General features: G+C 52.4%; 8 protein-coding genes across 8 annotated transcripts; 4 read left to right on the top strand and 4 right to left on the bottom strand.

Moving 5' to 3' along the window:
- Positions 1–2,056: 2,056 nt before the first annotated feature.
- QC761_506340 (uncharacterized protein) lies at positions 2,057–3,907 on the bottom strand. The gene is made up of 3 exons (XM_062879855.1): positions 2,617–3,907; positions 2,452–2,553; positions 2,057–2,397 (listed from the first exon to the last, which is right to left on the bottom strand). Exons 1-3 carry the CDS (start codon positions 3,741–3,743, stop codon positions 2,334–2,336), a joined length of 1,293 nt encoding a protein of 430 aa, XP_062731281.1. The 5' UTR covers positions 3,744–3,907; the 3' UTR covers positions 2,057–2,333.
- A 1,102-nt stretch (positions 3,908–5,009) lies between these two features.
- On the top strand, positions 5,010–10,115 carry QC761_506350 (uncharacterized protein). The gene is made up of 2 exons (XM_062879856.1): positions 5,010–8,493; positions 8,560–10,115. Exons 1-2 carry the CDS (start codon positions 5,609–5,611, stop codon positions 9,752–9,754), a joined length of 4,080 nt encoding a protein of 1,359 aa, XP_062731280.1. The 5' UTR covers positions 5,010–5,608; the 3' UTR covers positions 9,755–10,115.
- Positions 10,116–10,195: 80 nt separating this feature from the next.
- Positions 10,196–12,616, top strand: PTR2_1 (peptide transporter ptr2; the record flags this gene model as incomplete). The annotated part of the gene is made up of 4 exons (XM_062879857.1): positions 10,196–10,613; positions 10,682–11,275; positions 11,336–11,962; positions 12,021–12,616. Exons 1-4 carry the CDS (start codon positions 10,610–10,612, stop codon positions 12,614–12,616), a joined length of 1,821 nt encoding a protein of 606 aa, XP_062731279.1. The 5' UTR covers positions 10,196–10,609.
- Positions 12,617–13,268: 652 nt separating this feature from the next.
- QC761_506365 (uncharacterized protein) lies at positions 13,269–14,525 on the top strand (the record flags this gene model as incomplete). Its single annotated transcript, XM_062879858.1, has 1 exon — positions 13,269–14,525. One exon carries the CDS (start codon positions 13,269–13,271, stop codon positions 14,523–14,525), a length of 1,257 nt encoding a protein of 418 aa, XP_062731278.1.
- A 468-nt stretch (positions 14,526–14,993) lies between these two features.
- On the bottom strand, positions 14,994–15,710 carry QC761_506370 (uncharacterized protein; the record flags this gene model as incomplete). Its single annotated transcript, XM_062879859.1, has 1 exon — positions 14,994–15,710. The coding sequence occupies one exon, from the start codon at positions 15,708–15,710 to the stop codon at positions 14,994–14,996; it is 717 nt and encodes a 238-aa protein (XP_062731277.1).
- Positions 15,711–16,469: 759 nt separating this feature from the next.
- On the bottom strand, positions 16,470–18,055 carry QC761_506380 (uncharacterized protein; the record flags this gene model as incomplete). The annotated part of the gene is made up of 3 exons (XM_062879860.1): positions 17,633–18,055; positions 17,108–17,563; positions 16,470–17,048 (listed from the first exon to the last, which is right to left on the bottom strand). The coding sequence occupies exons 1-3, from the start codon at positions 17,651–17,653 to the stop codon at positions 16,470–16,472; spliced, it is 1,056 nt and encodes a 351-aa protein (XP_062731276.1). The 5' UTR covers positions 17,654–18,055.
- Positions 18,056–18,075: 20 nt separating this feature from the next.
- Positions 18,076–18,950, top strand: QC761_506390 (uncharacterized protein). Its single transcript, XM_062879861.1, has 3 exons — positions 18,076–18,277; positions 18,347–18,553; positions 18,616–18,950. Exons 1-3 carry the CDS (start codon positions 18,257–18,259, stop codon positions 18,757–18,759), a joined length of 372 nt encoding a protein of 123 aa, XP_062731275.1. The 5' UTR covers positions 18,076–18,256; the 3' UTR covers positions 18,760–18,950.
- QC761_506400 (uncharacterized protein) lies at positions 18,614–20,394 on the bottom strand. Its single transcript, XM_062879862.1, has 5 exons — positions 20,044–20,394; positions 19,965–19,985; positions 19,769–19,900; positions 19,559–19,706; positions 18,614–19,502 (listed from the first exon to the last, which is right to left on the bottom strand). The coding sequence occupies exons 1-5, from the start codon at positions 20,147–20,149 to the stop codon at positions 19,001–19,003; spliced, it is 909 nt and encodes a 302-aa protein (XP_062731274.1). The 5' UTR covers positions 20,150–20,394; the 3' UTR covers positions 18,614–19,000.
- Positions 20,395–20,512: the final 118 nt, after the last annotated feature.

The following is a 20,512-nucleotide window of genomic DNA, read 5'->3' as shown; positions in this document are numbered from 1 at the left end:
GCCAGTCGATGTGCGACCCCCTGCTCCACGTGAAATTTCACCCTAGATGTAACCACCGGAACAGAGGCGAGCCGGGCAACGGGGTCGAAACGCTGTGAGTCAAGTCTGTTGATTTCGAAAGCTTTGAGTCCGGTTTGAAATTTGTTCTGTAGCAGGGAAGTGCCAGCAATCGACGACAGGGGAGGGTTAGCTCCAGAGGAAAAAGGCAGAGCTGCTGGGGATCACATAGAGGGTGATGTCGACGTTATGTATAGCATTTCTTGTTCAGTTGTTGATTATGTGTCTTGTTAATGTCGACCTAATCCCTCAAATAGAAGCATTCAACCTACAAGCCACTTCATGTCCCTTGGAAAGCAATTTGGCATGGTAAAACATCTCTTCCTACTTGGCGAAGGTTGGCAAAGTTGATTCAGATTTGTAAGGCATGACTCGTTCGGTGGTCGGCATCGTGGCAAACGGGAAACCTTCTGAGACTAACTGGATAGGTCTTGCTCGTTAGAGATTAAACACAGAGCCAAAGGACGCGGATAGAAAGCACCGACCTCCCAGTGATGCTACTCTGACACCTGGTGATGATTTGGCCGAAACAGCAGCGTTCGGAGTTGGTGGGGACACATGTCCCGGCGCTGTGCATGTGATCAATCCGGACGCGCCTGTTTGCCAGTATTCCTGTACGTCTGGCAGTCAGCCTCTTTCTGATTATCCTCGAGTTCGAATTTCTGCCGGTTTGGCAGGGTACTAGATGCGATGCGATGCATCCGTGAGAAAGAGAGCAGAGGTCATTCATGTCCACCTCTGCTAGGAATATCCAACAATTAAATGAAGGCCGACACAGTGGACAAAAGAACCTAGCACTGCAAAGTAAACACAGAGTATAGTTAACCTTGCTAACTTGCTATGTGAGTGTGGAAGGGGCCGAAGGGTTGCTACCTAAGGTACCTTAACACTTCCAAGTGGGTGGGTGCCGAAAAACAAATTCCTCTTATCTTATCCATCTTTCGATCTTGCCACTCCTTAACTCTGACATGTCTCCACTTTCAACTACATTCGCTCCAGCCTTTCGTTGACTAACTTCTGACTGTTCAGCTTGTTCATTCCCCAAGATCAGCTTACTAAATACAATAGAATAGAAAGTTTTTCGCATCCAAGTCACCGGATTCATGAATGCACTTTGCTCAAGAATAGGATCATGACCCCAGGAGAGCAATGCATTGGTACATGGGTTTCATGGGGGTATTCAGGGGTGTTAGGAGGTCACTCAGCATATATTAAGCCATCATCCCATCTTGTGTCAAATACTCTTAGTTAGGTATCTTAGTCAATCAAGCCTCATAACCACATGTTTCAGCATACTCGAGATCATGCTTGTCGGGCTCACGAAAGACGTGATATAGTGATGAACCGAGGGAAATGGTATGCTTGGGTCCTGGCAGATCAGCCAGTTGCTCCCAAGGTCTTTTTTGGTGAGCAGAAAAGACTGGATAGCTTGACACCACCAGACTTTCATACGCGTTCTTATACCTCTCCGCAGTCCCTAGCGCTCGCCAGCGCCTTTATCGGTCGTTCCGCAACGAAGCAAGAGCGCTCGGCCACTGGCCTGAGACGCTGGCTCGCCTAGTCAAGCCCCTTAGATTCATATATGGAGGTTCTTCGGGTGTCAACCTCCCGCCTGATTCAGGAGACGAGCCTGACGAACAGTCCCAGACGGAACCGGAGTGACGACTATACACAAAACCCCTTAACCCTGAGGATTGGCGCCTGTTCCCAGTGTTACTTGATCGGCACCGACATATGCTGAATATGTTTTGACCAGGATTGTGAGAGTTCTCAATTACATTATGCGAAGCAGAGGATTGATTGCGTTGAATGAAAGAGCAAGGGGTTCATAGGTCCAAAATGGGTCATCTACTCCTCCTCGGTCTAAGGCTGACCAGACTTTCCTTGGCTGGTGTTTACTGTTGCATGACAACCCGACGCCACTACGGAAGGCCTTATCTTTCAATAATTTCATCTAGCTGCTTGTATCCGAAGTCAGGCATTTTTCAGACTGTCGTGTTGATGGCTTCACGAGGTATTGAAACCCTTGATGTATTCTGTGACAGCAATGCGCAGCAAAGGTTGCAGAGCGATAGCTCGGGATATACATTCATTATTGACTCCTACCAGCTACCACACAACAGCTGGACTTCTCCTCTGCCGAAAGTGTCAGACAAACAGAGTAGCCAAGAGTTGAGCGTCTTCAGTTCAGCCAACAGTATGACCTTTGGACTGCCTTCTTTTCATCAGAAATCACCTTATGCGACTGGCCACCTACTTTCAATCCTGCAGCCGGGTCAAGGCAAACTACCATACGTTGATGACCAGGCATCGTATGTTGGTTTCAGCATTAACTGCTGTCTATGGTTCTGTTAGTTGACCCTGAACTCATGGAGATAAAGCTAGCTGACTCACAAATGGCGCCTACGGATTCCAACATTTCCACCATCAAAGATCGGCAACACCACAGCTGTGTTCAGGAGGTCCGAGAATGGCCTTTGGAGGTCGTATGCCGAGCTGAACCCCAAATTTAGCAGCTGTCCTTCACTTCATCGCTGTGACCAGTGAAGGAACACTTACATCCCGACTGCATTGATCACATCCGTACAAGCCTTAACAGCCGCCTCACTGCAAAACACCTTGGCCGCCAGAGCCAGCTCCCTCCTGGCATCATAGTCACCCGGTCCATTCTCCATAGCGTGAGCAGCCTTCCATGTCAGTGCTCTCGCAGCTTCAGTCTGTATCTTTACCCCGCTCAACAGATCCGCAAAAGCCTGCCTCTCCAGCAGTGGCACTGCCCCTCCTCTGTTGTCCTCCTTGGCAAATTTTAGCGCAGCATCAAAAGCAGCCCTCATCAAGCCAACCCCCATTGCCCCCACCAAAACAGCGCTCCCATCAAAGGCTCCAAACGCTACCTTTGCTCCCTGTCCGGCCGGACAAAGTACATTTTTCGTCGGAACTCTGACATTAGTATACCTTACGTGAGGTCCCGATACACTCGTATGTCCCGGTGTAGCCACATGTCTCAACACTTCAAAGCTTCCCTCTCCATTCCTATCCAAATCAGCCCTCGTGACCAAAACGATCATCACCTTGTTTTCTGGATCTTGTCCTTCTTCCAACGGAGTAGTAGCATCTCTGCAAACGACACAAGCAAGATCACACCCCTTGAAATCCCAGCCTGCGCAGTTAGTAGCCCACATCTTTTCTCCGTTGATGACCCACTCATCTCCTTCCAGTCGGGCGGTTGTTTGGAAACCTGGCGCGCCCTTTTCAAGAGCATTGGCTACGCCACCTGGTTCGGAAAAGACCAGAGACGCAAGGGGGCTACCTTCACCACTGAGGAAAGGGGCAAGGAATTCTGCGTGCTGAGGTCCAGCAGCGAGGTTGATGGGTGTGAGGCCGAGACCAGTGGCGAAGATGGTGAGGGCGGCGGAAGGTTCGATGGAGTAGCATTCTTCTACTAGGATAGCGGATTCAATGAGGGTGCCGCCAGTGCCTCCATGAGCAGGGGAGATTTGGCCCTTGAGAATCCCCGCAGAAACCGCGGCGGCATAAGTGGGTTGTGTTGATTGGAAGCGTAGAGGGGAGTTGGGTGGGTGTTGAAGATAGGTTTGCCGGGCTGGCATCAGCAAATTGCGGGCCAAAGACCGGGCAGCTTGATAAGTTCCCTCCTGGGAAGCGGACAGGTGGAAGTCAATGGGCATTTTGGGCGAATTTTGCTCACAACGACAAAGAAGGATGCTCTTTGGGTTACATAAGAGATAAAAGATGATGAAAGAAATTCATGAGAGATAAATGAGAGGGAAAGTAAACTTGGACATCAAGACCCTTTTGAACCCCGCAGCTGAGGTAGTTTTCTTTCTCGGCCATAACCCCACAATGACTTGACCCAAACAAGCGAAACGAACGACAATCACAAACCAACAGCCGAAGAATATGCATGTCAGCACGTCTACTGTTGCAGTGCATTGGTGGAAAACCCACCATCATGGGCCATCGAGGTGACGACTGGCGAAGCAGACAGGGGGCTGAATAAGTGGGACGGCATGATTCGCTGGGATCACTTTGAATTTCAACACTATTTGTCTCAGCTGATTTAGGGAATATCCTTCGAGTTACCTACCCAACACATGAAAGACTTGGTATTTGTGAAGAATCGAGTCATCGAACTGTGAGCGAAAATGTGGTGATATTTCTGAAGATCCAAGGCTACTACTACCTCACAATACTTTGTGAAGATAAGGAAGGACTTAAACTTAGAAAGCACCCTTTAACATCAGATACCTTATCTGGTAGCATAATAAGAGCTCTTGTGATTGTTGAACGGGTCGCTGATAAAACTCTAGACACAATCTGTTGGCATAACTAGCACATTCACCTTTCGTTTGATCTGTTTAACAGCCTCAGCTCACTGTAGGGGCACTTTCTATCACGGCTGTGCTTTGAGATTCTTCCAGCCTTAAGTCAAGATCAGGTCAAAAATGAGGAGTTAAAACCCACCGGTCTGTAACGTCCTTCTCAAGAACCCCTTTCTGCTATTTCTATTCCTTGGTTCAAGTAGGGCTGAATACATAGTTGGCCAGTCATCAAGAGGAAGCATCTTTTCTTGATGACTTCCATCTGATGTGATTAGCACTAAAGATGTCCTGTCACTACAACTTCAAGGGACAAGGTTCGTGTTTCACCTGGCTTCGGTCTTTTATATTGATGTCCAGTGTTTTTGAGAGCAGAAAATGCCTTTCGAACATAGCCAAAGGCTTTCTGTCAACAGGTCATCAGCAGTCGGTTTCTGCAAAGAGATGAACAGCGGTATTCTACCAGTCATCTTATCGCCAATTAAACTGGGGCACCGCTGAGCTTTTGTCGAGGCTAGAAACTTTTCGCCAATCTATTCCACACCCAGTTGTCAGGCCAGTTGCTCTCGACGTTATCCTTACCATTTGCAACTTCAACTTGGGTTCCCACAAACCAACCAAGTGTTGCCAAACTTTTTTATTTCTTTACCTACATCACCCTCGCCCAAAGTCAACAGGTTCGCCCGACTACAAATCAACAGGCAAGAAGTTTGAAAATTGTGCTTCCCAACACCCGCCCATCTACAAGCATCAACTTCACCACTAGCTCCTGCCCAAGCAAGAGAGGCAAGCGGTTCCAGCTGTTGTCAAATTGTAAGTTGCCTCCTCTTTCCTGTGGAATCACCGAGTATTGACATCCATCACCTCGGCCTTCCTCCTGTACCCTACATCCTGACAGTTTCTGGAAGCCTGGAACTACCTGAGCACCTGCCTCATCGTCTAATTTTACTTTCTACCAGTCACTTGACGCTGCAAACTTTCCTTTTACCTGCTCCTGCCTGCGATTGCCTGCCATTAGTCGTTTTTGTCGGCGTACACTTCTACCACGCTCTTTTCCTCCCAGCCACCACCTCTTCCACAGACCCTTCCCTGCCTCTCTCCTCCGGATCCCCTGCCCCCCTAGCTACAAATCTGAACGCGCAGATATTTTCTTTTTACACATTTTTACAATCGATTGTCTCTAACCGCTTCACCAGCCGATCGCAATCTCACAGATGGCAAGCAACTCGGGCTACCCGCGGAGTAACGCCCGCCGACAAAGTGGAAATGGAAACCGCGGATGGATGTGGCAGAACAGGCCCTCCAACAGCAGCAACAACGGCCGCGATGACGAGGAAGATGATTGCCCCCCTCGACCCAACAACAATAAAACCTATGTCTCGCTCATTTCCGACGACGAAGACGAGGAGGAGGAGGAAGGTAAGGCCGCTTCCCAGAAAAGAAACGTTAGTTACGTCGACACCCCCAACAAGAGTCCAGCCACGAAGAGAGTTGCTTCCTCGTCTGTTTCCCGGACCGATCGAACTCCCTTTGCTGCTGCCAGCACTGCACTTCCTGCCAGTGGTTTTTGGACCCCTCCTGCCCCGTTTCACCAGAACGACACAGTTACCCAGCTGGCTGCACGGGTACATGAGACGCAAGATGAAAATGAGAAGTTGAGGGTGAGGATGGCTAAATTCGGGATGATCACGGCGGAGAAGGATGCAGAGATAGCCTCGCTCCGCGCGATCATTGAAGAGAACCGGCAAACGGCCGCGAAGAATTCTTCAACTGGTATCGGGCCGGTCCAGCAAAATCCCAACGGGCAGCAGCAAGCTTCGCAAGGACCAGCTAAGCCATGCACCAGCTGCGGTGGTACCGACACGCTCAAGCGAGAGATCGCCGACTTCACAGTCAATCTCGCCAAGGCGAGGAGCACTGTCGTCCACCAGCACGACGAGATCAAGGAACTCAGGGAGGAAGTCAAGACGAACAAGGCAGCTCTCGTTGAGGAGCGTGCTGCGGTAGCCCAGCACAAGATTAGTATCGACCAGCTTACTCTCAACCTGGAGGCTGAGCAAGCGACTGTCAAGAATCTCCACACGACCGTAGCCGAGAATCAGGTTACCACCGACAATTTGAACCAGCAGCTCGCCGCACAGAGTCAGGAGCTTGCCTCGAAAAACCAAGAGCTGGATGCGCAGCGCCAATGGTGCTCTACCCAGGGCACAGAGCTTTCTGAAGCCCGAGCTACCATTGCGGATCTCAAGAGTCAACTCGCCTACAAACAACACGAGCTGGAAGTCGCCCGATCACAATCGGAGGAAGACAAGACATCCATGGCTGAGCTCAACACTGCCATTGAAGACTTCAAAAAGCAAGTGGCTAACGGTCAGGCGTCCCTCGACAATGCTCGCACCACCCTCTTCGTCAACGGCACAATTATGCAGGATCTGAAAGACCAGGTCGTCGCTACCAGCGAGGGCGACAGCTCTGGAGGCGCAAACAAGGACAACAACAAGCTTTCGGACCTTGAGGCAGAGTCACTGAGGGTCAGACTTAAAGACTCTGAGCACGAGATGGAGACTCTGAAGCAACGGCTCGACAAGGCTGAGAAGGAGTGCGAGGGGCTCCGGATTAATTACCACAAAGACCAGCAAGAAACGGAGAATTTTGGAAGTAATCTCAGGTCTTTATGGGAGAAGGAGAATGAGGCCAACGCAAGCGTCGAAGGTTTGGAGGAGGAACTGGCTCGTCAACAGCGGCAACTTGTTGAGTCAGAGGCTGAGTTGAGACAGCAGCAAGAGAGGGTTGGTGAGTGTGAAGCGAAACTTGAACAACAGAGACAAGCCTTTAATCAAGAAAAGGAAATGATGGAGACCGTGATCGCGAGTCTCGAAGACGAGTTTACCCGCCTCAGGTCTGAAGCAGCACCCGAGATGGAGACACTGAAAGCCACTCTCCAGAGCGTCAATGAGCAGCTTTCTCGCGTTCAGTCAGAGAGAGACGAGGCTGTCAAAAATGCGAATGGGCACAGAGACATGTACCAACGCCAGGCTGGCAAGCTTGAGTCGTCAAAAAAGGCATCTGACATGTCTCGCGCTTACGTCACATCGCTCAAGAACCAACTCGCCACCAAGGGTGAGCAAATCGCCCATCTCGAAGAGAAAGTCAAGGATCTCGAAGTTGAACTCGCCGCCTGCCAAAACTGGGCGATTGAGGGCGAGGCGCAGAGGGTGCAAGCGCAGGAGGAGCTTCAGAGGCACAAGGCGCAGGATGACAAGAATCTGGAGACGATCAAGCAGCATGAGGCAACCATTATCCAGCTCGACACAGAAGTGGCTGGTCAGTCACAAACCATACAGACAATGCAAGCAACCATTGCCGAGCTCCAAGCCCAGCTACATCCCGGCAATGGACCCGGCAACCAAGCCGCTATCCAAGCCCATATCGCCCATCTCGAGAGTCAGATCCAGCAGAAAGATATGGAGTTGGCCTCAGCCAAGGAGCAACTCGACCGGCTTTTCAACCAGTACAACGACCTCACCCCCGAGCGGGCGAAACTGGCGGAGAATAACAAGACATTGTCCGCGCATATGAACAAGTTAGGCGCGGAAAGGGACCAGGCGTTGCATATTCTCGAAGCAACCAAGGCCGCACTGCTTCAGGCTGAAGACGACGCCGACTTTTTCAGAAGACGGGAGAAGGCCCTTGAGGAAGGGGGCGACCCTGAATTTGCGCACATGGAGAGCGAATGGGCGCCTAAACTTAGGGATGCCAAGGCTCAACATGAGGAGGCATCCAGGGAGTTGGAGATATGTCGGCAGAAGGTTGAGGAGTTGCAGATACAGTTACAGACTGTCTCTCGGCAAAAGAACGAGACACTCCAGCAACTGGAATCCACCAGAGGGCAGTTGGCTAAGTTTCAGCTCACCGTGGAAGACCTGAACAGCCAGTTGTCCAAGGCAGCGGAGGGCTGCATGGACCCAGCCGTGTTGTCCAGCTTGATGGAAGCGGGGAGCACGATCGACCCAGTGGTCAAAGACATGCTGCAAAAAGCCAGAGAGATCCAGTCCGCTGGTGACATCCCCAGAAAAGATGGAAATGGAGTTTCTTCCATGTTTGTTGACCCTCTCCTTTGTCTCTTTGATTTGTATTTATTCTTTGCTAACTTCCTCTGCTCCAGGGAACCCACTGCAGATGTGGCCATAGTACTCCCCATGGCTCTCCGAGCTGAGCCGTTTCCAGATTGCAAACTCAAGTCTCTGAAGAAAGAAGGCCTCTACAAGATGATTAGAGACCTAGAAGCAGAGCACGAGAGGATTGATGACGCGATCCGGGCTCTCATCATGCGTGTCAGGGCTGAAAAGATCAAAACGGCGGCGCTAGAGAAGGAGCTGAGGGTGTGGAAGGCGATCTCAACGACAAAGGACATGCTGATTGACCAAGCTACGTCGCGGCTTCTTGGTTCCCCTCATGGAGCGGAGATCAAGGATCATGCCGACTTTGGCTTCGACCTCGACTTTAACGAGCGGTCCCCGAAACCGGAACTCGACGTAGAAATGATAGATGTCATGCCTCCTCGAAAGTCGTTGGTCATGACATTTGGCCCAACCCGGAAGGGGTACCAGTGCTGGAAGGGCGACGAGCTCCCTGGCTACGATCGTTTGGACGTCGACGCCAGCAAACAGGACCGGCTCGGATACTTGACCGGCAAGGGGAAAAGTATCTTCAAGTACCTCGAGGATCGTGGTTGCCCTCCGCATCCAGAGGTTCTTGGTCCGTCTCCTGGACCTATAATGGTCTCGGCTCCTCACTCTGAGGCCAGCATGAACATTGACGACGAAGAAACCGGCTCGCGCTACACCGCCAGTGAAACAGCCTCCTCTCCGCTCCGACCATTGGCACCTTCGTTACGTTTGTCAAGCTCTCACCCCTCCCCAGCTTCGCTACCACCTGTGGAATTGGGCGTTGCTCGCCGCGGTGGTGCTTCCTCCATCCATTATGAGCCAACAAGCACCCCGAGCAGCACCCAATCCTACACCAGCGCCGTGTACCCTGCCCCGACCTCTACTCCATCCCATCGAGGGTTTCCAAGAGGGAGATACACCGCCAGCAGGTTCAGACCATCCTCCGCTCCGGCGTTCGCCGGACCAAGCTATCCTCCCCGTCGCACGTCTGCGCCCACTAGCACTCCTCAGAGTTGGGCTGCTGGTGATTTTGTCGAGCAAGACGACATCGATATGGAGGTCTTGGGGTCGGGCTTTACCATGGAGAGTATCGAACAGCCCGAGGAGCTAAAGCCAGAGCCTCCGACGAACAAGGGGAAAGGGAAGGAGAGGGCGGGGTCCGGACCGGCAGAGGGGTATGGGGTTGATTAACTTGGTCTTTTGAGGGCCTTTATCCTCTCCACGCTTAGAAAACGGAGATTTTCTGCTATCTTTCATCGCTTTGGAACAAAACCAGGACGGGAAAAAGGGGGAACATGCATCAATTTCAGGCGTTATTTTTCTGGTGGCTTTGTACTTTTATTTAGCATTGCATTAGCGGCACGGTGCCGCAGGATGGTGCCCATTTCTTCTTCATGGGAACGGAGTCTGGGGTGGCAAAGGGAGTTTTCTTGTAGTTCTATGATGATACCGGGGGAATGTAAATGCGGGAAGGATGCAGTATCGTTGCGGTTATTGCTGGAGGTTGGAGTATCGTTTTGTAGCAGATATATGGACACGTATATTGAGAAACATGCTGTTTGTGAATCTCTGCCTATGTCTTCTGACCGGAGGACAGGCGTATCGGAAATCCCCAAGTTCCACTTCCTCAATCTCCACATGAAATCTGACGCTTATCTACCTAGACGCGCTGAATGAATCAGTTATGTCGCAATCGATGGCCAAACCTTAGATAAGGCCAAGGGAGACAGGAATCGCACTTTCCTGAGAGTTGATATGACCCCGCTGTTGTCTATTGTTGTTGACTTGTGGAAGGTGCAACCTGTACCTACCCACCTCTTCAAGGCCGACACAGCAGGAGCAAGACACGAAGAAGCGTCCCACCGGACCACAGAAAAACGTGCGCCTTCCTATCTGCTCAAGTCGTCTTAACTCGAGGCAGGAACCTGTCCTGACAAGCCCCAATCCCTCCGCCAAACACCACTCGCACCTTCTCGGCCAAACTCCTCCTCCGCTTCCATATTCGCTGCAAACAAACAAAGGCGATAATCGATACCGACAAGCAGAATGGGTATGTTATTCACTATTTTCTATTCCTATATTTAACCAGGGAAATAAAACTGACAGCCAACCCAACAGCGGATAGCGCCACGACAGCTGCCACCTGTATGGCCCCGGTCCGAGACGTACCCAAGAAGTCAACCGGGATCACAACACTCCCCAAATATGAGCCCTCTTCGGAACAGGTCAGAGAGACGGTCAACGGCCTGGTGCTACCCACCGAGGAGGAGAAGCGGACCTTGCGTCGCGTTGCCGGGAAGATGCCCAACACCTGCTACCTGCTCTGCGCTGTCGAATTCGCCGAACGCGCCTCTTACTACGGCTGCAATCAAGTCTACAAGAACTTCATCCGCGCGCCTCTTCCCCCTGATGGAAACGGCACTGGTGCCACGGCCCCTGGTTCGCTGTACACCGCCGGTGCGCTTGGTCAGGGTTCTGTTATTGCCAGCGCCATGACCGAGGCCTTCAAGATGATGGCCTACACTCTGCCGGTGCTGTTCGGTTGGATGGCTGATGCCAAGTATGGCCGGTTCAAGATGGTTTGCTGGGGCGTGGGCATCTGCGGTGTCGCCCATGTCATGATGGTTTTGTCCTCACTCCCACCTGTTCTCATGGCGGGCAAGGCTATGGTCCCGTTTGCCCTGTCTTTGTACATGTTGGCCATCGGAGCTGGTGAGCACAGATAGGTAACCAACCGAGTACACGTTTGCGCCCTTACTGACACCCTTCTAGCCCAGTTCAAACCCAACATCTCCCCAATGGTCATGGATCAAAGTCCACACAAGGTCGCACATGTGATTGAGCAGAACGGCGAGAGGGTCATCGTGGACCCCGAGGCTTCTATTAACAGCGTCATGCTGTGGTTCTATCTCCTGATCAACATTGGTGCTTGCTTCGGTGTTCCCACCACCTACCTCGCCAAGCTGGTCGGTTACTGGGCTGCGTACTTGATTCCCACAATCTTGTACCTGATGCTTCCCCCGCTCCTGTGGTACCTCAACCCCAGGCTCATCAAGCAACAGGCCGGCGGTTCGGATCTAGGCAACGTGTTCAAGGTCTTGGGCGACTGCCTTCGCCATGGTGGTATCACCAGTATCGGGCGTAGCGGGTTCTGGAACCAAGGCAAGCCAAGTGTGCGTCTTGCTGCTGGCAGCACAAAGCATTATGGGTATGACGACAACTTCGTGGACGACGTCCGTCGAACATTCCAGGCCTGCGGTATCTTTGCCTTTACGCCAATATACTACATCAACGGTAGTGGCATTGGCGCCGCAGCCAATGCCTTGTCTGCCAGTCTGGATACTAAGGGTCTTCCGAATGATCTGCTGGACAATCTCAATTCCATTAGTATTGTAATCAGTAAGTGTCGCCCTTCTTGCCATGAGCAAGTATCACGCCTTCTAATACAAGCCTGCAGTGGTGCCGGTGATGAATCATCTCGTCTATCCCTTCCTGCAAAAGCGCGGAATTTCATGGGGGCCTATCAGCCGCATGACGTTTGGTTTCGCTCTCTGCACCGTGGGATCATCGGGCTTCGCCATCCTCCAGTATTACGCCTACAAGACATCGCCGTGCGGGTTCAACGCCACGACATGCGCAGACATTCTCCCTGAGGGCTCGGTAACAGTCTCCCAGGTCTCATACCTGTGGTATTCCATCCCTGTCATCGTGAACGCCATCTCGGAGATCTTTGTCAATGTCACGTCGTATGGCATTGCGTACAGCCGGTCGCCCAAGAACATGAAGGGTCTCGTTTCGAGTCTCAACCTGATGATGGTTGGTGTGTCGGCAGCTGTTGGGTTGGCGTCTGCGCCTGCGATCAAGGACCCGAACCTGATTTGGGTGTTTGCTGGTCCGACCATGGTTGGGGCTGTGATGACGGTGCTTTTCTACTTTACCTTTCAGCACATTGATAAGGAGGAGTTTGTGCTCAACACGGGGGTTGAGCTGGATGGTCTGGATGCCGAGGAGAAGCAGGGGAATGGTGTGTTTGGTGAGAAGGACAGGGTTTGAGGAATGGTTGAAGCATTTCTTGGCTCCACGAATTCACGCAAAGGCTGTGAGGCAGCTATCATGACTGATGTCAAGGGTTGGTTTTTTTTGCTGAATGAGGCGGTGCTTTATTGTATATGAGGCCATTTCTGTTTGTATACTAGCAAGGTTGGGTTGTTGGAGTTTGTCTGGTGGATTACTTGCCTGAGTTTGGGCATTTTTGTAAATTGGTGAGAGTTATGCCGCCAGTGTTTTTGCAAAGTACACGTCGGTTTTGCTTCGATGTGGTGATTGTTATCTAGGTTTGTTGCGAAATGTCGCCCACCAGATTTTGTGTTTTACGGCGGTGGAGGGTTGTGGGTGGCGCCGTCTCGTGTGAAATAAACTCAAATCCAGGCACAGAACAAAGTTTTAAACAGAACCAAAAATCGGTTTAAATTCCCCTTGACTTCCAGTTCCCGTTCGTTCTTTTATAATCCCTCTTTTGGAACTGTTGCAGCAATCGCATTTGGCGGTTTTTGAACCCTGAAAAACTTTTTGCTGCAAAGGTTCCACAGTCAACCTCGTCTCTTTCACATCACCGCCCATCAACACAAACACCCGCACAGCATATCCCCAAGAACTGCGGTCGATACAATCAATCTTTTACCATTTCTTTCAGCGACCAAGAATCATGACCACAACCGAACAAGCCGCCGAAATGACACCCCCACCCTCTTCTCCCTCGCCAACAACAACCCCAACCCCAACCCTCTCCACCCTCGCCCCAGAACTCCTCCTTCACATCCTAGAAGCCATCCCCTCAGCAGCAACCCTCTCCAACTTCCTCCGGGCCTGCCCCCAAGCCTGGCGCGTCTACGCCAAACACTCACAGCTCTTGCTCCTCCGGCTCGCACGCTACCGCTACGGTAAACCCACCCTCACAGCAGATGAGATTATTGCCTATCGAGCCCCGTTCGATATGCCGTTTATGCAGCGGATTACCAACGCGAACAGCTTGACCATCTTGACGGATTGCCCCGGGAGTTTGGACCACAGTCGATGTCAACAGGTTTATTTGCTCATGGGGGGTAGACAAAAGGAGGAGTGGGTGCAGTTGCCTAGGTGGGCGGAATTTGTGGAGCGGTGGGGAAGGGCTTGGGAGGGGAGGGAGGAGAGGAGGGTGGGACGGTTGACTGTGAAGAGAGTGAGGTTTTATGGGGAGATGGTGAGGTTTGTGGCTGGGTGGGAGAGGTGGATGGCGTTGGGGGGACAGAGGGGGAGGGGGAAGGTTATGGAACGGGAGACGGAGATGCAGTGTTTGGAGGAGCATGAGGAGTTTTGGAGTCGGAGGGGGAGGGGGAGGCGGAGGGAGTTGGAGTGGGCGGTTACTGTGCAGAGGAGACAGGAGATGCTGCCGTTTTGGGGAGGGGGAGGGGGGCAAAAGAAGGGGAGGGGGAATAACAGGGTGAAAAGGGAGGAGAAGCCGGTTGTGAAAGCTACGGTGAAGAAGGAGAGGAAGAGGAAGGTTAAAGAGGAGATGGGGAGTGTGGGGAATAAGAGGGTGAAGGTGGAGGAGGGAGTGGCGGCTGGTCGGTCTGTTCGGTGGAATGGAGATAGGCAAGATGTGATCGAGCTGGACTCGGAGGATGAGCCCATGATCATGCGATCAGCGAGGGTCAAACCACTGACCATGGCTTTAGCCAGACTCGAGCCATATCCAGAGGACGAACCACTGGCACTGCATTCAGTCAGAATCAAACCAGACCCCGAGGACGAAGCGGATCAATCCCCGGTCATACGTTCACCCAGAATCAAGCCCGACCCAGACGATGAGCCCGTGGCCCTGAGTTCAATCAGGATCAAGCCAGACCTGGAAGACGAGCCCACGCCTATGTCACGTCCACCAACAAATCCGCTCCCGATGTTCAAGTTGGAGGAGGATGACTAGTAGTGCCATCGATTTTTCCTTTTTGCCACGACAACATTGGCGGATGTGGGCAAGCATTCTTTCTATCCGATACCCCAATTGATGATACATTGTTTGAAGCTGTCCTGCACCACAGTTTATGTTTGGACAACTAAATCTAGACTTAGAGACAACCTAGTGGAGTTGTCAGTCTTGCCTTGACCAGTTGATAGCTCTTTTGCAAGACATATGAAACCTCACACAGGGCATTTAAGAAATCAAAGAATAGAAAGAAGCACTTAAATCGTGCCTTGATTTTACACTTCCGATTGTGACAATATACGACCCACCACTTCCTTTAACTTGCCTGGAATACATCCGGTGACACATATTCTAGTAGGGCATATCATACCTACTTTCAACTTCAGCACAAAGATGCGTGAAGAGTGAACCGAACTGCTAAACACCTTCAAGCTATTGAACGAAGCATCTCCTAATCTACGTCACCTTTCAAGCCTTCGGTGCATCCGTCAAAGGCACATACCTAACCCCAAACAACTTCCTCTTTTTCACCTCCCCCTTCTCATCCTTATCCACACACCAAATATGCTGTCCCCACCCCTGCGGATCATCCTCATCATCCACAGGAATAAACATCCTCCCCGGACTAGCCAACTGCTCCAGCAACTCCTCATGCACCTTCACCGCCGCCGCCCCCACATGAATCGCATCCCAACTCTTCCTCCCCTCTTCCTCCTCATCCCTCCACCCCTTCCTCCCATCCCCAACCCTAAACCTAACCCTCCCCCCCTCAATCAACTCCCTCCCCTCCCTCGACTTCTTCATATTCCTCTCCCCCAGCTCCTTCAACGGCTCAATATGCTCCACCCCCACCACCCTCCCCCTCTCCCCCACCAGCTCGGCAAGCACATGAGTCAAATACCCCGATCCGCTCCCTATATCTAGCACCCTCGGCGCCGGCTTCTCCTCGCCCGGCATTATAAACGGCAGCAAGTGCTCCACCGCAGAGGCGTGCATGTGCGGCGCTGAAATAGTAGCGTGGTGCCCTATAGGTTGAGGACAGTCTTCATATGGGGACCTGGGAGCATAATGCGCGCGGTCGACTTTTAAAAAAGCGGATTTCACCTCGGGGTGGGTGATCATCTCGTTGCGCCAGAGGTTCTCGACCAGCTCGCTGTTGGAGGTGCCCGAGCTGCGCCAGGCCATGGTGTCGAATTTGGTGGGCGTGAGAGACGAGTAGGGTTGGAAGTGCGGCGGGTGACGGGATTGGTACTCGTAGATCAAGAGTGCTGACCCAAAGGGCGGGAGGGAGGAGAGGAGCGCGAGGCGGGACGTGAGGAGGGTTTTGCGTAGGGTGGCCACGGCAGCTGAGCTTTTGGAAGTTGTGGAGTTTGATTCTGCAAAAAGATGTTAGGAGTGGGTGATGATGTTGGTCAGCGGATGGCACTCACAGGTTGGATTTGAGAGCGTGGTTGATGATGAGGCGGACTGTTCTAGGAAATCCTAGAAATATTTATGGAGATGAGAGAAACGGAAATGAAAAAAAACAAACGATACTGTCGGCCGCAGAAATCTCACGCAAACACAACAAAGCTGATGGTCAGTTGACGACATGTGATGTAATGGTAATACATCCAACCACGGTGGTGATGAGCAGCCCCGCATTCACCCCGCCCTCGACATCCCGCCGCTCAGTCCCGCGGCAGGAATGCAGGAGGGGGCTCGTCACGAGTGTAAACAACATCTTGAGCATAACATGTAACTCGGTATATTTAGAAATGTTTCACTGTCGAGTCTGTTTGTAGCTAAACCCGGCGCCGTACAAAGTCACTGAAATGCAAGCGCCGTGTTCTTGTTGTGCTGGGGTCAATAAAATGCCCATAATGCCAGCTTGAGAATGCAGATATTACAAACGAAACCGAGAGGCAGTAATGATGAGTGGTATAAAACAAGGGGAAAAAAAGACTACACGACGGTGTCGGGACGCTCGCCCGTGGCAATAACAGGAATACCGAGACCCCGGTCAGGGCTCTGAAGCACAAGCTGCTCATGTCTCCTCGCCTTCAGGTAGTCGCTGACAGCCCGAATGAGAACAAACCAACCGATAATCATCATAAGGTACGACACCCAATCGGCGCCTGTAAAATCGTCTACACCACCGCCGTTCTGATCTTGCACATTATCGGGGTCAAAGTCATGCGCGTTCGGGTCCATAGGGTTGATGAATCCGCTGTCAGCAGTCGGGTCATCATCATACCTGCCTCCAGATGGTGGTGCGCTCTGCATCATGAAGCCGTACTGAATGAGTTGGATGCCCAAGCCGGCCTTCGCTCCGTTTTTGGCCGCGTGAGTGGTGTGTAGAAGATAGCAGAGCAGGAAACCGACGAGAAGGGTCATCGAGATGAATCCGTTCCACAAGAAGCTGAAGATCGAACCGACCGGCATTCCGTCGATAAACACGTCGTCAAAGCCGCCCAGCCCTGGGGCGAGGACTGTGGTTTCCCAGTAAGGGGGCGCAGAATCAGCTGCTGCCTGTTCGTAGGACTGTCTCAAGGTCAGTACCACTGTCTACCATCATCCTCGCGTAGCCACCGGGAACATACAGGTGGAAGTTCTTCCTTCTCTGGTTCTCCCCTCTCTGGCTTGGCCGCCAAGTTAGAAAAGACGCCATCCGACTGGATTCCGCCGCCGTACACCCTCGTCGTTGTCGGTGCCTGCCCAACTGGCCTCGACGGTTGCGAAGCTTGTGCACTCGTCTGTGCCGTCGTCGTCGTCGTCGCCGTCATCGCTGGTGTTATCGAGGCTGCGTCGCTCGCACTTGGTGTTGTATTGTCGCGCACCAGCCTCTGCCGATCATCCGGCTCGTCATCCCAGGCATCCTCATCGTCGCTTCCAAATGCGTCGTCAAGATCCTGGTTCTGGCGGTTCCCGTTGTCTCTGCCGATTATCGACGATGCTCTCGAGTGAAAAGATGGTGGTGGCGAGTTTGGGATAGGATATGTCGGCCTTGGCGCATTGGAGACAGGTGTGTGGTGATCTTCTTCGTCGCGGGTGTTCACCTGTGCAAAAGGTTAGTCCTCCATGTTCCCAGAGACATCAGAAACATCCACCGTTGGAAACAAACATACCCGCTCGTACCGACTCGTCATGGTGGGCGTCGTAAGTCGATGTGGTTGTGGTTAATCTTTGTTGAGAGGTGATGGGATCGCCCCCCTCTTTGATGTCAGAGATGTGCTAGGAAACAGAACGAGTGTCGCAGAAAGTTGGAAGGGTTTGTCGGTCGGAGGTAAAAGGTCGGTAGTGGAAAAAGACGTGTGGAAACGGCGAGGTAAGGAAGTGGTTTGAACACAGAAGGCGAACAAGGTTTGAAGGGAAAACGGTAGACAGAGAGAGAGAGGCAAAGAAAAGAGCGCGCGTGGCTCCGTCAGGGAGTCGTTGATTTGATGAGGAATCAGGTTGGTTGGAGAGGGTGCAGCAGTGCGACAGTGCTGTGGAATAGCGCCTGGCCCGGCTGACCAAGAGCGCTTTGCGTGGTGCCAAACGGCTGCCTCCTGACTCCACATGTTCCCTTTTTCGGCCTTGGTGCCACACCCCTTAACATGGGCGATGCCTACTTGGCAGATTGGACTGTGGCTTACGCGCACCTAGAATCTGGGGTCCTGTGGCTGGTGGCAGCTTGAAGCTGGAGAAATTCCCCAGATTGACGTCGACATTTTTGAAGGCCGCATCCCAGCTCCGAGACCGTCGCCAACATGTCTGCTGTTCCCAAGCACGTATGTAGCTGCTTCTGGTAGCCCATTTTATTTCAAAATCATCTCCAACAGAGACTAACCTCCCTGCAGAGCACAGCCAGGTTATTCCAGACTGCCCTGCAGCGCTGGCCCAAAGATCCCCTCCGTCCCGACTGCCAGCTTCAAGATGTCCTTGCCAAGCGGCTCACCAAAGGTCCTCTTGCGCCAACCCTGATCAAGGGATTGAGCCAAGAGCAGGCAGACCTGAGGCAAACCAATGCGCTCTTCTCCCTCACCGAGAATCGTTACAAGAACAAGGTGGGTGCAGACCGGCGCTACCTACAAGGCAATCTTCGTTGCTGACCCAGGAACGCTCTCAGTATCGTGTTCCGGAATCCTTCCTCAAACCCAAGTTCAACCCCAACTACTACAGCGACATCCTGAAAGAGCTCAATGAGGCACCCACACGTTCTTATTTCCAGAGGGTAGCCAAGAGGGTCCAGGGTATGTTCCGCCTGGAATGATGCCTCGATAGTAACGGCCATCCATGTACACGACTGTACCATATGATATTTCTGCATGACGCGGCGTTTGGAGTCTGGGGAAAAGAAAAGGGATACACGGTCATAATCGCATATTTTGTATTCCAATGTACATACCTCCCCCCCCCCCTTTTTTGTCTACCCATGCATAATGGGGTATAAGAAAGAGCAAGACAACCATCCAGAACGCCCTGTAAAGACACAACCTCCCCCAACCCCTTATTTATAGATACCTGCCCTCTGGGTCTAGCTTGTTAAACAGGTCCATGCTCTTTTCGTACATGGTAAACACAATACCACCGCTCATAATCAACCTCGCCAATCGTGGCAGCGCGCCGCTCCAGAAAGTCAACACGCCCTCTTGCTTGAAGATGATGCTCGCGCAGCGGAACGAGTTGCCGTAGAGTTGCTTGGCCTCAATACTTTGCATACGCGTCTTGATGGTATCAAGAGGCTGGGTCACATAGACGGTGATCAACCCTGCGATACCACCCATGGCGAAGGTAGCCACACCGCCGAGCTTCTCTCCCGGCGCTGTGTAGCTCTCGGCGAGCTGCTTCAAAGCAGTGTAGGAACCGAAGCGAGTAGCACTATTCGCCGCTTGACGGGCGGTGGTGGGCACGAAACCCTGGAAGAAACCGCGGATACCACGTTCGCGGGCAATGATTGGAACGGCGTGGAGGAACCCGCGGAGGCGAGGTTTGGCGGACTTGCGGTCATCGATGCTGGGGACAGGGGTTAGCACTGGTAGCAGGAATATGGCACAGGACAGAAAACCCACAGGGTGGTCTTGATACTTTCTGTCGGTGTGACAGCGAGCAGAGACTCGGTCACACCGGCGCCGAAACCCGCAATCACGGTGCGAGGACCGGAGACATTGCCGTCGGCGTCAGCCAGCATCTTCTTGTACTGGTCAAAGGCAACGAATCCTATGCGCCCAATCTGTCAGCGCCCTACTTCACCCCTCAATCTTCCTCAAGGTAGAACACACGAATGCCCGCCTTAGCCGAGTTGCCGATAATCAGCGTGGTGCACCCGGCATACCACTGAGCACCAAAAGGCGGCCATGGCAGCTTCTTGCCCTCTGCTAACCTGCGGTTGAGCTGTGTCCTGGTCTTTGCGACTGTCGTATTGTGTTAGAGCCTCGTCGAGGATATCAATCGGTCGTCGTAGGGGGTTTCACATACACTCGGCTGGGTAGGTAATGGCTGGAGACAAGGAAGCCCGGGTTAGCGGCAGTTGACTTCATCGGAAGAAATCACATACCAATCTCGACAGCGCCCGCAGCTGAGCCGGCAATGATGGACCGAAGGGCACTTGGCCCCTTGACCGCCGGGTGGTTGCTATTGTCTTTGGCCGGTGCTGATGACATTTCGAGGACCTGAACGGGGTTGCGATGGTTTGTTCCTGAGATGCGGCAGGTGTTTGTTAGTCACCAAAGTTTTGGCGGCTGTCCCTGCTGCGCCAAGCAGCGCTGGGCAACGATGCCGATTGCGGGGCATCTCGACCGAGGTGAGCGATGATGCAATGACAAAAGACCCGCTGTTAGTGTTCCCGGCCAACTTCTGCCAGCCCACTATCACATACACAACAGTCACATCGCGCGACCAGCTTCCTTTCTAGTCCAGCCATTATATTTGATCATCTACTGGCACGTCTACCGTATTTACGCATCTGGTTCAACTCAACGCTACGGCGCGCGTCTACCTTCCCATTGGTGCGTTCAACAAGACTA

This window comes from Podospora bellae-mahoneyi, chromosome 5 (genome assembly GCF_035222275.1).
Source record: "Podospora bellae-mahoneyi strain CBS 112042 chromosome 5, whole genome shotgun sequence".
Classification (NCBI taxonomy): domain Eukaryota; kingdom Fungi; phylum Ascomycota; class Sordariomycetes; order Sordariales; family Podosporaceae; genus Podospora; species Podospora bellae-mahoneyi.
The sequence above is the reverse complement of the archived record's forward strand: the minus strand, read 5'-3'. Positions and strand labels throughout refer to the sequence as shown.

Excerpts from the sequence above, each read along its gene's own strand:
- QC761_506400 (XM_062879862.1), bottom strand. The coding sequence starts at position 20,149 with ATGTCATCAGCACCGGCCAAAGACAATAGCAACCACCCGGCGGTCAAG. Across the intron at positions 19,986-20,043 it reads TGCGGGCGCTGTCGAGATTG|CCATTACCTACCCAGCCGAG; the intron begins GTATGTGATTTC and ends CCTTGTCTCCAG. Across the intron at positions 19,901-19,964 it reads CATTACCTACCCAGCCGAGT|TCGCAAAGACCAGGACACAG; the intron begins GTATGTGAAACC and ends ACAATACGACAG.
- QC761_506390 (XM_062879861.1), top strand. The coding sequence starts at position 18,257 with ATGTCTGCTGTTCCCAAGCAC. Across the intron at positions 18,278-18,346 it reads TGTCTGCTGTTCCCAAGCAC|AGCACAGCCAGGTTATTCCA; the intron begins GTATGTAGCTGC and ends ACCTCCCTGCAG. Across the intron at positions 18,554-18,615 it reads AGAATCGTTACAAGAACAAG|TATCGTGTTCCGGAATCCTT; the intron begins GTGGGTGCAGAC and ends GAACGCTCTCAG.
- QC761_506340 (XM_062879855.1), bottom strand. The coding sequence starts at position 3,743 with ATGCCCATTGACTTCCACCTGTCCGCTTCCCAGGAGGGAACTTATCAA. Across the intron at positions 2,554-2,616 it reads GTGATCAATGCAGTCGGGAT|CTCGGCATACGACCTCCAAA; the intron begins GTAAGTGTTCCT and ends TTTGGGGTTCAG. Across the intron at positions 2,398-2,451 it reads GGAATCCGTAGGCGCCATTT|ACAGCAGTTAATGCTGAAAC; the intron begins GTGAGTCAGCTA and ends ACAGAACCATAG.
- QC761_506350 (XM_062879856.1), top strand. The coding sequence starts at position 5,609 with ATGGCAAGCAACTCGGGCTACCCGCGGAGTAACGCCCGCCGACAAAGT. Across the intron at positions 8,494-8,559 it reads GGAAATGGAGTTTCTTCCAT|GGAACCCACTGCAGATGTGG; the intron begins GTTTGTTGACCC and ends CCTCTGCTCCAG.